At 45.0% G+C, this 18,267-nt stretch overlaps 1 protein-coding gene and 1 long non-coding RNA gene across 2 annotated transcripts in view; one reads left to right on the plus strand and one right to left on the minus strand.

Moving 5' to 3' along the window:
* Window positions 1–904, minus strand: part of VBP1 (VHL binding protein 1) — a 16,498-nt gene extending 15,594 nt beyond the window's left edge. The window contains exon 1 of the mRNA XM_088482933.1: window positions 751–904. Coding sequence (XP_088339059.1) covers window positions 751–828 — 78 coding nt within the window. The 5' untranslated portion in view covers window positions 829–904. The remainder of the gene's footprint in view (window positions 1–750) is intronic.
* The window catches only part of LOC148511738 (uncharacterized), a 16,227-nt gene extending 374 nt beyond the window's left edge, over window positions 1–15,853 (plus strand). The window contains exons 2-3 of the long non-coding RNA XR_015880239.1: window positions 14,041–14,169; window positions 15,038–15,853. This is a non-coding gene — a long non-coding RNA (uncharacterized LOC148511738). The remainder of the gene's footprint in view (window positions 1–14,040; window positions 14,170–15,037) is intronic.
* Window positions 15,854–18,267: the final 2,414 nt, after the last annotated feature.

Consider the following 18,267-nt stretch of genomic DNA (forward strand, 5'->3'; position numbering starts at 1 on the left):
ATGCAGGACTCAGGAGTGTCAGAGCCAGGCATGCAGGACTCAGGAGTGTCAGAGCCAGGCATGCAGGACTCAGGAGTGTCAGAGCCAGGCATGCAGGACTCAGGAGTGTCAGAGCCAGGCATGCAGGACTCAGGAGTGTCAGAGCCAGGCATGCAGGACTCAGGAGTGTCAGAGCCAGGCATGCAGGACTCAGGAGTGTCAGAGCCAGGCATGCAGGACTCAGGAGTGTCAGAGCCAGGCATGCAGGACTCAGGAGTGTCAGAGCCAGGCATGCAGGACTCAGGAGTGTCAGAACCAGGCATGCAGGACTCAGGAGTGTCAGAGCCAGGCATGCAGGACGTGCTGGAGGCTATGAGCTGTGCCCGCTAAATGCATGGCAGCACCCACTGGTCAGCCCCTTATACTGCGCTGTGTATACGGTAACAATATATAGAACAGACTGGTACCTGCAGCCGGGGGAGAGTACCGGGCACATGCCACACTGTATATAAGGCGGATAGTATACAGTATAGACAGCACTGTAAGGCATGGCAATGTGGGTGTAGGCGGTGGGGGAGGCTCCTACAGCGCGGGGAGGGGGAGGCTGCTGCTACAGATGATGCCATGTAGGGATGCGGCCGCCTAGGTAACCATGATGGCAGCCTCCTAGTTAGGGCAGCCAATTATCCCACGTTCCTGGCCTGCCGCTGGTCCTCTCCTATTACCCACACCGAGCGGCAGAGGCTACAAGGAAACAGACAGGACCCTCACCACAAACACGGCCTCCGGAATGCCTAGGTGCACCCGCTTCACAGTTGCCGCAACGCCTCCCTCATTGGCCAACGCCATCTTGGAAGCTTAGCGTACGCTGCGCCGTCAACGTGAGCGTGCTCTATTACTACGGCTGCGTAGCCTCCGTAAACCCTACCCCTGGAGTGCTGATTGGTTGAGAAGCGTTAGCTGATCCGCGTGCCGTTGATAGGAGCTACCCCCTTATACGTATATGTGGGAGGAGAGAGGAGCTGCAGGGGGCGTTGCTAGCCTAGGTAGTAGGGATGGGACATCGAAAGAAACATTGGAAGTACCGATGATTTTAACATTGGATACAATACATTGTTTAGTCCTAATCATTCGTTCTGGAACATCGATGTTATCAGATGTTAACGATGTTTCTATTTTTACGTAAACTACCATTTAAACACATATATTACACTAATAAATTTCTGAATTCATACTTATGGGTTTTTTTTGATGGAGGCTTACAGTATATACAGTCCATGGGTTAAAAAAGTGTCTCTCAGAGGATTTTAAAAAATGCAAAACTCCTTTATAAGATCTGTGAGGACGTGTTACTTCTGAAGCCTCATACACACTAGACGATGTGCTGTATGAACGATATTGGTGAAAGATTTGAGGTGCGTACACACGGTACAATATCTATGAATGATATGAACGATAACGCTATCATTCAATGATATATCGTTCATATTGTTCATTTTTATGCAGTGAACGACCAACGATGCGCGTTCCTGCATGAACGATAACGATATCTATGATCGTCTGCACATGCAGGCCAACTTGCACAATATTGTCAACTTTGCCTGTTCAGAGATGTGGCAGGATGACTTCACTGAAAGATATCTTTGAAAAATATCTTTCAAGTCGTTGGTGGTACAGATCATACCGTGTGTATGCAGTTTTACCTTGAACTTCGTAGTGCAGGACAAACGATATTGGGTGTACACAATGACAGATATAAGATATCTTTAAGTGAAGTCATCCCGCAATATCTATGAACAGTCAAATCTTAACAATATCTTCAGATTGGCCTGTATGTACGGACGGCAAAAGACATTCTACGTTATGGAGCATACACACGGTCAGATTTCTCAGATCTGTCAGATGAACGATTTGAACGATTTAACGATTTTTGACTGCATTAAAATGAATAGAATCGTCCAAGTCTGACTGCAAACACATCAGATGTCAGATATCGTTATCTGTCCACCGGGAACGTGCATCGTTCAAATCGTTCATCTGACAGATATGTCAGATTTTCCTTCAGATATGCACGATTGAACAATTTTTTAAATCGTTATCGTTCAGATCTGAAGAAAAATCTGACCGTGTGTATGCTGGTGATGCTGGGAGAATGTAATTTTTGAGCGCCTCACTGTCTGCGCCTCATGGTCCCAGCAGTCATTTACTGGATCGGTATCTTCTCTATTTATAGCTGGGTAAGTAGCATCCATTTGTGGCTGCAGTTTTTTTATTTTGTTACATAATTGTTCTGAGGACTTTCTATATTATACCGAAATGTTGACTTACACTTCTGTCTGTATGTATTAAGGGTGGTTTAAATACACTTATTTATTGGAGGGCTGTACCACTGCCCCCAGCAGCACATATGCAGCCAGTGACTCACTGAGCAGTACCAGTGGCAGTGAGAAGGGAATGGGGCTGTTTTATGTGCTGCTGCTGATTGGCTGTCCATAAATGTCTTTCACTCTGTCAGCCACTGCCCCTAGCAGCATGCACGAATGTAGCAGTGTGTGTAAACTGTATTGAAATGTCAGCATCACACACACAGTAACTGCAGCTACCAGCAGCCGCACAGAGTTAAAAAAAAATAAAAACATTGGAAACCATCTGGGAAACATCGGGGGAGAAATCTAGCGATGGTGAGAAAACATTGGATCCTCACCATTACAGGGTTAAATACATACTTACCGACTTTATAGACATCCTTTCTGGGAGTAGCCCTGAGAGCTGCGGCTAGAGGCCGGTTCGGGGGGCGAGGCCGGACTGATGGCACGATTAGGCCCCACCCATTTCCCAGAAAAGTCCGTGATTTGCGGACCCGAGGAGGGGGTGGGGTTAAATTATGCAAATTGTGCCATTTAGCCCCACCCCCTCCTTGCAGACCCCCGAATTCCCCAGTAAATCTCCACATCCTGCCCGCTTCACTAGGAAGTGGGCAGGATGTGAGTGGAAGATCTGCCTACACTTGTGGGGGGAGGGGCTACCTGAAAAATCGGGAGCTTCCCGCGACTTCTGGGAGTGTAGGCAAGTATGGTTAAACATCGAACATTGGAACCATCTGACCGATGTTTCTGATGAAACATGAAATGAGACCCATCCCTACTAGGTGCTGCGTGGAGTGGACTGGAGTGAGAGCTCTGATCCTGTGATGCAGTGGTGTACAGAAGTTGCTATTTTATAAGTGTTGTTGATTACTGGCAACCAGAGCTGTCTGTGCAGCATTACAAATCAAATGCATCTGATGAGGAGCTATTCTGAGGACAGTTAATGTGGTTCATATATGATAAATAACAGTTAACAACCTTAATGAAGTCCAAACCAGTGACATGCACACTGTTATCAGTAACTGTTACAGCCAGACGCACAGGGCCTGATTCAGAGCCGGACGCTCTTTGAGAGCGCTCGTTCTGAATCAGGGCGTCCCTGTTTTTTTTTAAAGACTGCCTCCTGGCCGCTCGCTAAGCTGTGGGTGACCACCCACAGCTTTAACGAGCGGCCAGGTGATGGTCGCGATGGTCACGACCATCGGTTCTTGCGACTAGACCCTTGTGGTAGGGTCTCGTTCCTGCAAGCCCCCGTGAGCTTTCGGCTCTAATAGAGCCGGAAGCTCAACCACTGACATCACTCGTGATGTCAGTGGGCCGCCCCCAAACGGCAGGCGTTTTTTCGGGAACGCCTCCGTTTGGCCACCCACCCCCCCTGCCCGCCTCCAAAACTGGGCAAGTTGTCAATCACAATCGACAGCTGCCCCGCTTTGGTGCGAGACCCGTAGCGATGGAGCGCCTGTCGCTGGTCGGGTCTCGCGCAGTGGGGGACCATCGACCCACTTGCGAGCGCTGTGTGCTCGCGAACGGGTCTGAATCAGGCCCACTGTACACCCCTAAGCAAAAGCATCTGACTATAGCCTGCAAGCTTGCAATGGACATTGGAAACCATTGATTGTCAACCATCTATGTTCCCAATCAAGTGGAAAAATCATTTGCAATGGTTGCCAGCCACCGGATACTTCTTTCCGATGCCCATCTGATGACTGTTGTTATGGGCTGGCTGTCAACTTTTGAACTGGGGGGGGAGATGCAGGGCACTGGCCCATAAGTAACAACCTATTTTAAACAGAGGTATTCCGTGCAATAAAAATTAATTTAAAAAAAATAAGGTCTGGTGTTGCTTACCCCCAAGATACTTTATTATAGATAGACAGATAGATAGATATCTTCAGGGATTAAACAGGGCTTTTCCGCATTATAGTTTATAGAACAGTTTAGTTGGCTAGGGATAGATGTATTCAGATACTGAACATCAGACAGCTTTCTCTTTGGATGGGTACAGGATGCCGGCACTCTGGATCCCGGGATACCTGTCAGACGGTATCCTAACCCTCTCCCTGTCCCTACCCTAACCCTCCCTCCCTCCTCGGTGCTTGAACCTAACCTCCCCCTAGTGTCTAAACCTAAACTTCTCCCCACACCCTAAACCTAACTGTCTCCCTTTATGCCTAACCCCTAGCAGCTTCAGCAGCGCAGGTAACTGTCTCTCCATGCCTGCATCCCTACCCCAAAGAGCAGCACCTTCAGTATCACCCCCCAACTACATCCACAACATTTCGGAGCTTGACTATGGTAACCTTCGCCATCTTCAGATGTTTATTTCGTCAAAACCGCTCCTGTGAGTATTGGCACTGCTCAGCTCCTTCCACTGGTAGTCGCGAATGCGTAAATCCGAGTTCACGCCTTTGTGCAGTAGCACTGCTAAGTCTGACTCAGCAGTACCAAGTTTCACCACTACTAAAGTAGCAGTGAAAGCAATGGGGGCGACGGGGTCAACGACACCCGAAGCGGTAAATAGCCCCACCCAAAAAGGGGCATGACCTTGCAGGAAAGGGGCGTGGCTTCACAGGAAGGCCGTGACTCCTTCAATCCGAGGGCGTGGCTTTATGGGAAGCAGTGCCAGATTAAGGTCTACATGGGCATGGAGCTGAAATTTCTGAAGGGCCTTTTGTGTGTGGCCGCAGGGGTGTGTGACTAGTGCCGCGAGTGTGTGACTAATGATGTGGGGGTGTGGTCTTCACAGAGGGTGTGATATTTGGAGAGGGAGTGACTAGCGTCTACCTTCAAAAACCCTCAATCTCCCTCCGCTCTTCGCTTAATGTGATAGTCTACAAATAAATGTGTGTTAATGTGACTGTTATATGACAAAAAAGAAAAATGGCACTTAATGATGATGTAAATATGAAACCCCTCTATTATGAGGGTCACCTAGTGATGTCATGAATGGGAAATCCCTCTATATGCAAAAAGAGAGACCTTACCTTACTAATAGCTATAGGGATATATCTATTCAATTATGTGGTCTACCCCTGAAAATTAAAGCTGGGTACACACGTAAAGATTTTCTGTCCAACCATCCAACTAGTTGATTGGTTGGAATAAAAATCTGGTAACGTATGGGAGTAAATGATGATCAGCAATTTGCTGAAATGCCAGAAAACAATGGTCGTCAGACAAGTTTGTTAAATGTTTGATCAAAAGTTGAGTTTTTGTCCATTTTCCGGGAACTTGGGAGCAAATTGCTGATTGTCATTTGCTTTCATACCTCACCAGATTTTCATTCCAACCAATCAACTAGTTGGATGGTTGGACAGAAAATCTTTACGTGTGTATGCAGCATAAGACTCAAAATTGTGGCAATAGAGATTCTTGGTCCGCTCGGATGTATCCATTTTAATCCCTAGGACAAGGGCTCTGATAAGAGCCCGTCATGACGATGAGAAAGTATTAAAGTAAACGTATCCACAATCACTTTACTTCTATCTACATACCTCCTTGTGACTATTGGAAAGCCGCACATGCGCAGCAGTTGCAAATGTGCTGTAGATAGAAGTGAGGTGATTGTGGATGCAAAGCACTTCGGGACGTCCTGTAGCCCACCAGAGAGGGATTGCAAAATCCCTTTTCGGCAGGACAGTCCTATAACAGGTAAAGATGGTGTTAGCTCATGCAGACCAGATCTATAAATCTTTCATGATCTTGGTAAATACCGTCCCCATGTAAATCTATGGGGATGGATGCTGAGTGAGCAGGTGGATGGAAAACAGGAGATCTCTTCAATATCTCCTGCTTTCCTCTTTTGGCAAACTTTGCAAAGCATTTTGGGACGTCCTGCACCAGAGAGGGGTTGCAAGATCTCTCTTTAGCACGGCATCCCAATAGCAGGACAGGACGGCTGCAGCAGAAGTGAGCAGATTGAGATATCTCCTCCTTTCCCCTTTGGAACATATACATATATACATATTTACATATATATATATATATATATATATATATATGCAACAGAAGGGTGAGAGCAGCACTCTCGACGCATAAAAGATATTCATAAAATCAGGCCTGACGAAAAAAAAGTAAAAGTTCTCTGAAAAGTTCAACTTAAGAGGCTGCTGTTTAAATCATTTTTATGTGTCCAGAGGAGTGCCTGTCTCACCCGCCTGTTGCTTGTACCATTGGTAATATATAAAAACTTTATAATATAAAAGCAATCAGTTACATACATTCAAAGTTTAAAATAAGCAGCATGGAACAAGCTTGGTGCACTCGCTGATCTCCAAGGACCCATTTGCACCGTTTCCCGAAAGGACTCCTGTAACACTCTGTGTTCCGGAGTCCCTGCCGGTTAACTGAACAGAGTATAACTGATTGCTTTTATACTATAAAGTGTTTATACACTTTACAATTGTGTTCTGCTTTCCTGTTCCTAGAATACACAATACCGGGCTGGGTGAAGCTTTTAAGAGAAGCGACCTTTTAAGGAGCAGAGGTCATAGACTAAGCACAAGTGGACTCAGGCCCTGATTCAGAGCCGGACGCTCTGACCGAGCGCTCGCTCTGAATCAGGGCCGGCCTTCTGGTTTTTTAGAACGGCCTCCTGGCCGCTCGCATAGCTGTGGGTGACCACCCGCAGCTATAGCGAGCGGCCAGGAAGATGGTCGCGATGGTCAAGACCATCGCGACCATCAGGCTTGCAATGAGACCCTTGTGGTAGGGTCTCGTTGCCGCAAGCCCCAGAGAGATTTCGGCTCTAACAGAGCCAAAATCTCTCCCACTGACATCACTCGTGATGTCAGTGGGGCCGCCCCAAACGGAGGCGTTCACATGGGAACGCCTCCGTTTGGGCAGCCACTCCCCCAGCCCGCCCACCAAAGGGGGCGAGCTGTCACTCAACATCGACAGCTCGCCCCCTTTGTTGCGAGACCCGGAGCGACGGAGTGCCCGTCGCTATCCGGGTCTCGCGCATGCGCACGATGGAGCCGGCTCCGTCGTGCGCATGCGCACTGGCCCACCATTGACCCAGTTGCGAGCGCACAGCACTTTCGACCGGGTCTGAATCAGGCCCTCATTGCGCAATTATCCAATATATATATATATATATATATATATATATTCTATACACACATAATATATATATTTTTATATATATATATATATATATATATATACACAGTATATATATATATATATATATATATATATAATACACACACATCTATATATATATATATATATATATACTACAAATACTGCTCAGTATATATGTGTACTACATATACAATATATACACATACATATATGTGTGTGTATATATATGTATATATCTTGTCAGTACATATATATACTACATATACAATATATACACGCACTTTTATATATATATATAAATGTATTTAACTATATATATATATATATATTATATATACACACACACATATATCTTGTCAGTACCTGCAAACGGATTATCAGCAGCACTGCAGCAGCCAGCAAAAGGCTTCTGTTCTGTGTCCCCCGATCACCAGCAGCCAGCATGACACCTCAGAGCTACAGTCCCTAGCCGTCGAACAGCCCTCACAGATGAACGATAGTACGTGGCCGGACTGCTTCTTTCTGGGCACCGCCGCGGACCGTAGACAGGGTGGAACTTAAGTGACGTCGCACGTCGTGACGTCACAAGGCGCGGGACTCTGTGTATGCGGTGCAGGGAAGGCTAGTGAAGCCTTTCTCTGCGCCGCTATGTAATCAATTTGTGCCAGTATTTGATCCCGGGGTGGGAGGGGGAATTGCGGCTCTCGGTTGAGGGGAAGGAGTCTTGGATGCCCGCTAGCAGGCTGCTGTAGCAGGAAAAAAAATTCCTGTCTACAGCAGAACAGAAGATGCTGTGGGCCTATTTTAATGAGGGGCCTGGAGCTGAAGCTCCATCCGCCCCATTGTTAATCCGGCCCTGATGGGAAGCCCTCATTTACATCATCCCAGCATTCCCGCAGATGCCGGGCAACCCCCAGAGACTGTGCCTGCAATGCAGGCATCTCCCCAGTGTCAGGAGCCGGGTAGGGCACGATAATCTTGCAGTGCAGCACCCGGCTCACTGTCACTGCGGAGGAGCCTGAATTTTGGTGTCACCCCCTGGGAGGGTGACACCTGGGTGTGGTCTGCAGTTTCCTTGTGACATCTCTGGGTGAACGGATTTGCTGAGATAGCTGATCTTCAGATCAGCTGTGTATGCACCAGAACAATGATGAATTGCTCTGGTGTTTGCAGCAAGTTAGACTTAAATTTCAGGGGCCATCTGACCCCTATAATAAACATAATCAATAGACCCCTAAATGTGAATAACACATAGACATTATTGAAAAGAAATCTTGAGACCTACATTAAAATGAAATCACAGAGGTTTCAGCCATTGAAACACCACTATTCCAGGGAGTGAAGCCACAGTTTATGAATGAAACTGATAGACTTTATGAGTGAATAGTTTCTGTTTCAATATGATGTGATGTGACAACTCCTCTGTCTATTCAATGTCAAGGGATAACAGTCAGTGTACTTAGGGCCTGATTCAGAGGCGCACGCTATTTTTTTTAATTCCGGCCTCCAGGCCGCTCGCACAGCTGTGGGTGACCACTCACAGCTTGTGCGAGCGGCCTGGCGATGGTCGCGATTATCGCCATTGCGAGGAGACCCTTGTGGTAGGGTCTCAGCACTCGCAATGTCAAGTGGACTTCCAGCTCTAATAGAGCCAGAAGTCCACTACTGACATCACAAGTGATGTCAGTAGGGCCGCCCACAAACGGCATGCGTTCCTTCGGGAATGCCTCCATTTGTTCAGCCACCCCCCGACACCCGCCTACAAAACGGGGCGAGCTATCGATCAACATCGACAGCCTCCCCGTTTTGCTGCAAACTCCGGAGCAAGTGAAGGTCTCACTCGCTACGGGGCTCGCGCACGCGCGTTGTGTGCGCACTGGACCACCATCGACCCACTTGCGAGCGCTGTACGCTCACAAGCGGGTCTGAATCAGGCCCTTAGCTTCTGGACAGCAAAAGTATTTTTAATCTTGAAATTACTAGCTGCACTCCACTTGTTTTGTATGCCTTACTAGGGTCATTGGTGGGCTGAGTGTGTCCAGAAAAGGGCCAGTTGATCAGTACAGTGCACTAGGGATGGCCATCGACCGATGTTAAATAGTTTTGCCAAACTAATGGTTCTCCGCCAATCGATGGAATAGTGGGAGCCAATGGTTTTTTTTCTTCCCTGATAGGACGGAGCTTAGCCCTGACCCTGGCAGCTGCTAAGTCCCACCCCCATTTTTGTACGGCCTTCGGCCTGCAGTGCCCCCAGCCACAGTGGCCATCGAGGGGGTGCAAACCATCGATAGTTCACCATAGATGGTTTTTGTCCCATTGATTGTAATCACCAATGGGCTCACCGATGGACACCCCACCGATGGCCATCCCTATACTGCGCACTAGAAAGCCAATCTAGCCAATGTGAAAGGACAAGCTATTGAAAGCTGAGCCTATAACATGACTTCCTGCTGACTCTTTTTTATTTCCCAAAGTTTTTAAAGTAACCTTATACGCACAATGTAATGTTAGCCCCCTGCAAGACAATGAAACAATGACATTTGGGGAATTGAGACAATTGTACGATGCGTCTGGAGTAAACCCATTCCCCCATTTTACAATTTTAGTATTCCTGTTTTGGTCCTGCTAATATAACACAACTGCATTATTTTTATGTTTTTAGACTTTTTTTAATGTAATGTAATGTTTTTATTTATCTGATCTAGAACAAACACATGACTACAAATATCCAAAGGGCAAGTTCATGAATAAGTAGCAAATTATGCCTGTTTTTCGTGCAATTCATGATATTTTGGGATGTAGTCATTAGGTAATATTAATATGTTGACATTATAAATGTAACATGTTGACATTCTCAGAAGATTAGGGTTAGGCACTAGATGTAGGGTTAGGGTCTATGGATCCGACCTGGAAGCCGCACTGGAGCCGCTGAAGCCATCAGTAGCAGGTAAGTCACCGTTTGGGTCACTAGGGATGATATTCATCAGTGACCATTTCAACATTCTCATGTTCACAACTTCACATGATGAATGTCGGCATATTATATAACACACCTATTTCAAGTAGGATATATATTTATTTTCTGACTTGGCAGTGAGACTAAACAAATCCTTGTGCCAGAATTTGCCATTCATATAGCACACACAAGTGACTTAGCAAAGTAAGGCAGGGGTATTGTGTATGGGTGTTGTTTGCTGTAGTACATATATCTTGAATAAACTATTAGCTACAATTGTGCTATGTATAAGTGACAAATGGGTGATTAGTAAATAGTGCAACGTAAGCTCATTTGCTATTTGCATACTTTCCTATCACAAATGTGTAATCTGTTAAACCATCTAATGCAAATTTGTGTCAGAATGGCTTAGTTCTTTGCTTTACCATTAACTTTCTTTTTTTATATGCACACACTCACAGTATATGTGTGTGTTATTATTTTGTTACTTCCATGTATCTCATGTGTGCTGCTTTATTTCTACACTTATAATTGTATTGAAATTTGTGTTTTCCATGGATACGTTCTCAATATTTGATGTCCAATTTGGTTTTTATGCAATACTTACAGGGGTATTCAATATGGGTGCGATAACATCGTTTTTGCGTTAATATCGCACCTATGACGTCATTATCGCAGGTTTTAGTTTTACACCGTATTCAATTTCAAAGACTTGTCGCAGTTTTGAAAAGTCTTTGATAAAAAACGGGGATAAGTTTTCACCATTGAATAGGTGTCGAAAAAAAGTGCAGAATTGGGGTTTAGGGGTGCAGGCTTAAAAAAAATAGCCTGCACCCCTGGGACTGACATTTAAAAAGGAACTGTGTCAAAAAAAGTTTTAAAAAAAAAATAGGGACACCCCAAAAAATTAATAAAAAAAATGGGAAAAAATTGTATAACAATAGAGAAATAGGTTCAGGGCTATCCTGCAAGTATGCGGCAGGTGTTTTGAAGAATAGAATTATAGCGGCAGGTGCACAAATGCAGAATTTTTAAAAACTTACTTTAGGGACATAAAAATATGCTAGTACCCATTTTCATGAACCCCAATTTTGATGGGACCACTTAAAAAAACGAAAAAAAATAATCTAAGTGCTCTTCTGCATCACTTCTTCAATGTCGGAAAAAAAACACCTGCTGCGGCTATTTAAATCCCCGACTTTCAATTAAAGGCTAAAACGGGGGTACCCATAGTGATCCCCCATGTTTTTACTACTTTAGGGGGTCTTACAATTTTTTGAAGGAAAAATTCGTAACTTTACGCAAATCCAACTTCGGAGTTTCCCGTTTTCGTTAATTTTATATTGAATACGGGTATAAGCGGGAGCGCGCCCGATACTTTAACGCAGGTAAAAACTCCGATATGAAACGTTAACTTCGACAGTGAAGTTAACGTTTCATATTGAATACCCCTCCTAGGGGATTATTTATTAATTATCGGGTTTTAGACCCGATAATTGTAATTCCTTATCAATGCTTATGGTGGCGATAACAAACTATGTATTGCCGGGATGTAACTGTCACACATCGGGGTCTTAACCCCTTTCAAATGGAGTGGCTGGAGTTTAAAGAGCCCTTGCATTCCATCATCCCGCCAGAGGTGGTTGAGGCTGTGCATGTCCTCGACACGTGGCACAGGGCACCGCAAGGCAGGGGGCGCTGTTTGGGCCTGTCAATTTTCCTGTTTATTATCATTCTCACATGTAGCTTCCTCTTCTTTTATCCCCAGCATCTCCTGGCTGCCCCAGGAATACTCCTATCTCTTCCCTGACCCTTCCCCATGAAGCCATGGCCCTTTTTCAGGTGCACTATTTTATGTACCTTTTTAAAAAATGGACGGTGCCAATGCTCTCTCTGGCACAGGGCACCAAAAAGTCTAGTTGCAGCTCTGTACTTAGCAAACAATGGGCCTGATTCAACATGGATTGCAATCGCAACCATGTACTCAGAACGTCTGATGGTGCATATGCGCAGCAACAGCATTGCGATCGCACAGCGTTCATGCATACACATAGAAATCCATCGCAGAGTGAGTGACAGGACATCAGCATTTGGGAGCGGTGACGGTGGGAGTGGTCGGAGAAATGCAGACGTGCCTGTCCGTTTGAACGCCGTTGCATGGGTTGCATAAATTAGGCACTGTGATGGCATACGCAGCTTGTGTACTCACTGTGTGCAATGAGACTTGCAATTTCTGAGACAGGTCAGAGCTGCTGTAATTGTGCGTGAGGGTCCGATGTTACCGATGTGCAGGGCTGCCATCAGAGATTGTGGGGCCCGGGACTCTCAAAACAGACAGGTTCCCTCCCTTTCGGTGGGGGGCAGTTTTTCAGAGGTGGGTATTGCTATGGATAATATGGGTGGGGCATTACTGGAGCATAAACCAGTTCAAAGTTTGGGCTGTGGTGAGAGTGTGGGTGTTTGAGGAGTGTGGGAGCGGGGTGACGGTGTGAGAGCAGGGTGAGGGTGGGAGAGCAGGGTGAGGGTAAGGGTGGGAGAGCAGTGGGAGAGTAGGGTAAAGGTGGAAGAGCAGGAGCCTATGTACCTGATCTGTCTCCACCACGGGAATAATCCTGATTGGCCGCTGCTCCACGAGCTCAGATTGGTTTGCGGCCGGCGCCACTTTCAATATGCTGATGGTGCTTATCCACTCTGCTGCAGCCCTGGCCCCCTTTATGAGCAGGCGTCGGACTTTAGGCCCGGCCGTACCCCCTGATGGCTGCCCTGCTGATGTGCACGCAGAACTGCAAGGTGTTACGGATGTGAGAAGGCGGTAGTGGGTATCTCAATGCAGGCTGAGCGGTAGCAAACAGCATATTTTCGCAGCAGAACTGCATGCGATTACGCAGCCGCGATCGCAATTGCGAACTGTGCTGAATTAGGCGCAATGTCCATTGTTTTGTGCATACCTGGATATGTGAACTATTGATGTTAACTAATATACAGTATGTCAGCACACGGCCATTTTAATTTGCTTGCACATGTATGTTGCTTGGGAAAATAAAACTTGAACTTTAATAGTCACCAAGAAAAAAGCAGGTTTATTTATTAGTGCCATCTATAACTGCATTACAACTGTGTTCACATGTGCAAAAGGTAAAACATTAGGCTGGTACTAAGCACAGTTGCTTGTCTTCTCTGGTAATGTTTTAGACAATGTACAATCATTTTCTTTTGTTGTTTGGTACATATGTTCTTGCATGTGTTTTTTTGTTTAAAAAAAAAAAAAAAAAAGGTTTTCTATTAATGCAATTTGTTTAAATATCACACTACATTACATTACATTACATTACATTACATCACACTACATTACATTACATTACACTACATTACACTACATTACATTACACTACATTACATTACACTACATTACATTACATTACATCACACTACATTACATTACATTACACTACATTACATTACACTACATTACACTACATTACATTAAATTACATTACATTACAGGCAACAGTGTTAGTGGAAAGAAGAAACATATGAGACCACCCATAAGTCAGGATGATGAGAGGCCAGATAAATACATTTTGCATATTGCGCCTTGGTACATGTATAAAGACATTTTTCTATTGTAATTTACACATGCTTCATTTCTTTAAGGTCCATCTGCAGCAGGACAATCTGCCAGACAACCACCACCACCACCACCGACTTCTGTTGGCAATAGGGGGGCCCAACAAGGCCAAAGCCCGTCCAGGCCACAGGCACCTCCTTGTGCGCAGCCATTTGGTGAGTATCGGTGATGAACAAAGGCATGCATTAACATTTTACATTTTAGGCAAATGTCTTCTTAAGTACTTTAGAATAAGCAAACTTTAGCTGGCCATACACCTGCACGATTTCGGGCCAATTACCAGATTTTCAATGAGTCATAAGGTGGATCTTGTGAAAATCGTGTATTATTTTAGTAAGATAAGATCCGAAGCGCGCTCCCGCAGCGCCTATAATCGGATCTTATGATCAGATGTGCAGCACATCTTCTCCATCGTATCGTGTGCAGATCGTGCCATTAATTTTGTTCATGCGATCAATCGTGCAGCAATTCAAGTCATTTCAATGACTGTTTCCCTAATGAGTCTGTGAGACACAGGATTGATCTTACGACAGATCCTGTGCTAAGAAAAACAACAAACATGCTGCTGGGACTGCCAGGGAGCTCCGGGGAATCGAAGGGAAATCGTATAATGAATCGGATCTTATGCTGGTCGTGTAGGTGTATGGCCAGCATTAGGGTTACGTGTCTGGATTTACTCTAAAAAGTGCAAAGTACCAATGTAGAGAGGTGTAACTTATTGACATTTCTGTATGTACTGCAAAAAATACAAAGGCTTCATGAGAAATGCTTGTGTACAGCTACATGTTTGTTATACTGAACTGCGCAACAGATTATATGTTCAACTTTGTTAAAAGCATCACACATCAACCTCTTCTCCATTCAACCACTAAATGAAACATCTGCATATTGGAATAGCAAGCTGTTTTTTTTATTAAAGGTGCTCCTGTCTGTTTGGAAATCAGAGTCCACCATTGCTTATTCTGTTGTGTGTTGACTTATTTTTCATGTATGCACTCATACTTACGTATTCTTTTCCTTTAGATTCACTGAACAAAGTGAAGACACACTGAAGATCTTCAGTCACCAACAATTCAGCCAAATGGTCATCCTGAGGAAACAGAAGACGAAATGGTGACTTTAAACCTGTTTCTAGTGACACCACAATGACCCCAAACACCAAGTCCACCCAGCCCTGACTTACAGGAGCCAGCAACAAATTTGTCTGGTGATGCTGTCTTTGCATTTCTAACGTCCATTGCAGCATTCCATGACCAACATGTGACCCTAATGGACAGACAAATGGGTCACTTGTCACAAATGACAAGGTAATTAAATAAGCGTGACAGCAGACTTTCTGCTATTAATGCTACTTTGGTGAGCCAAAATGCGAGCAGGCATAATAACAATTTAACAGGGATTTCAGAATTGATGACCTGAACACTTGAGACACAAACTACTGCCAAGAATACTTTTCATGAGAGTTATTTGCACATGTTCCAAACTCTAGCCAGTGTGCTAAGGGACATGAATCAAAACATGGTCACTTTAAGTTCTGCCATAATGAGTGGCAGAGGCTACAAGTACTAATGGTAGCAGTTAAAATCCCTCACCTGCACCAACACTACCTAGGCGTGGGGCCCGCACCAGAAATGGAGCAGTAGGTCCAAGCCAATCATCACTCTCCCCTAGTCAGCCACCTAAAAGGAGATGTTGACAATAATGTTGAATAATATGTTTTTCTTTTTTTGTTGTATGCTGCTGAAATACAAGTATGTTGCACTTTTAGTTCTATGCTGCACCAAAAAAAAAATATGACACATCTGTATGTTTAAAAAATAGAGGTATTTATATTTATGTTTGTCCCCTTTTGGAGAGAATTTATTTTTTCTAACAAGAATACTTTCCGTAAAAGCCTGTAAGAACATAATATGCAGGTATTGACATAATAAAACTTGTTCATTAAAAGTTAATTGTTTTATTTATTTTCTATTAGAATATATAACCAGTTATCATGTTCTAATTTATATTTTCTAACTAACACACCTTCAAATGGTTAAATGACTAGGAATACTTTAGAAAATAAAAATGTGTAACACACACTGACATTTTAATGAGAAAGTGTGTGTGACATAAAGGGACTGGCCCTGATTCAGAGCCGGACGCTCTGACCAGAGCGCTTGCTCTGAATCAGGGCCCACCTCCATTAATATGGAGCGTCCTCCTGGACGCTCGTATAGCTGTGGGTCACCACCCACAGCATATACGAGCGCGCAGGATGATGGTCGCGATGGTCTCGCGACCATCGAAACTGCGAGCAAAAGCCTGCGGTTGGGTTTTTCAACCGCAAGGCCAGAAGTGATTTTGGCTCTATCAGAGCCAAAATCACTCCCTCTGACATCACTAGTGATGTCAGTGGGGCCGGCTTCAGACGGTAGGCGTTCCCTTGGGAACGCCTCCGTCTGGCAGGCACGCCCCCGGCACGCCCACCAAAGGGGGCGTGCTGTCAGTCACCATCGACAGCACGCCCCCTTTGATGAGACACTCCGAGCGAAGGAAAGTCCTTCGCTCGTCGGGTCTCGCGCATGCGCACGACGGAGCTCCCTCCGTCGTGCGCATGCGCAGTGGGGACCATCGACCCACTTGCGAGCGGACAGCCGCTCGCGAGTGGGTCTGAATGATGGCCATACTTCACTGCTAAGTGACATTTTCAACAATGTCAATAATTAGCATGCCAATTATATGCTGCAGAAAAAGAGGCACCCTAACAATGTGTTTTTCATACATGTAGTCTATCAAATATATTGGATGCTGATGTTTCATTTAATTAAAGTGATATTCACATCTCAAAATGATTTCTAAAACAAGTGCATTGATTTTGGGCATTGACGTGTGATTTGGGTGTGCGAATCTTGTCGATTTGGCCAACATGATTCTTAGTAAATTTGTGATTTGCAATGGGCCCAATGATGCTTCTCCTGAATGGCATTATTGGTGGCTAGGCTATCATGGGTCAGCAATGTGTTCAGTGCCTGCTTAACAATGAATGAATTATTTTCTAGCTGGCCTCTGTGATCATCAGCAATGTGTTCTGTGCAGTATGCAGTCACTAATCCACATTGTCAATGTCAGCATTCATAATGTCGAAACCAGAATGTTGACAGTTATGATGTTGTAAAATAGTGGCATTAGGGTTAGGTTTAGGGGTTAGGTTTAGGAGGGTCACCTACTCTTCCAGAAATCTGTGGCACTCCATGACGTTCCGGGAGAGTAGATAAGTATGAGTCAGTATCCAGGCATAAAAAAGAAGTATACAAACAATTGAAAGACACTAATTGCTACAAACAGCTATTCTAAATCCAACAAAGAATTATAAGGAACTATATTAAACATCATAAACAGGGCATATCACAAAGTTTCCATACTTCCTAAAATGTTGACACTGTACCTATTACTGAAAATACTACAAAAATTGTAATACTTTTATTTTTGCTAGATATATGCAGATTTCCGAAAGTGAGGACAAGCGCTGACCACAACTATCTGTTTTGTTTTGAATCCGTATAGGGCCTTTATATTGCCATGTAGCTGGTAACGGGAAACAGTCGGAAAGCCGGCGGACGCAATGCCGACCGCTGCCTTCCCGACTGCTAAATTCCGGCAAGGGTTAAATGACAGGTGTGGAAATCTCGACGCCTGTCATTTTACCTACGCCGGGAGACCGGCGCCCGGCATCCCGAACGAATGAATGCCGGGCGTCGACAGCTGTGGGGGGGGTGGGTTAGGTACCCCCGGGGGGAGGTTAGGATTAGGCACCCCCCCCCCCGGGGGACTTAGGTTTAGGCGGCGGGGAAGGGGGGTTAGGTTTAGGCACTTAGAGGGGGGATTAGGGTTAGCACTTGGGGGGGAGGTTAGGGTTAGGCACCCCTAAGGGAGTGTTAGGGTTAGGTGGTAGAATAGGTTAGTTTATAGTACTTACCTTCCGACGTTCGGGATTTCCACCTGTGTCGGCCTGCCTCTGCCGGGATTTGAACATGGCCGGCGGCAAATCATACCGAATCCGCTGGTACCATGTATAATATGGGATATTATTACCAGTTATTTATATAGCGCACACATATTCCGCAGTGCTTTACAGAGAATATCTTACCATTCACATCTTGTCCCTGCCCCAGTGGAGCTTACACTCTATAATCCCTACCACATGCTCACACATATACACACTATGGTCAATTTTTTGTGGGGAGCCAATTAACCTACCAGTATATTTTTGA

Source organism: Taudactylus pleione, unplaced genomic scaffold, assembly GCF_031769625.1.
Source record: "Taudactylus pleione unplaced genomic scaffold, aTauple2 ptg000296l, whole genome shotgun sequence".
Lineage (NCBI taxonomy): Eukaryota > Metazoa > Chordata > Amphibia > Anura > Myobatrachidae > Taudactylus > Taudactylus pleione.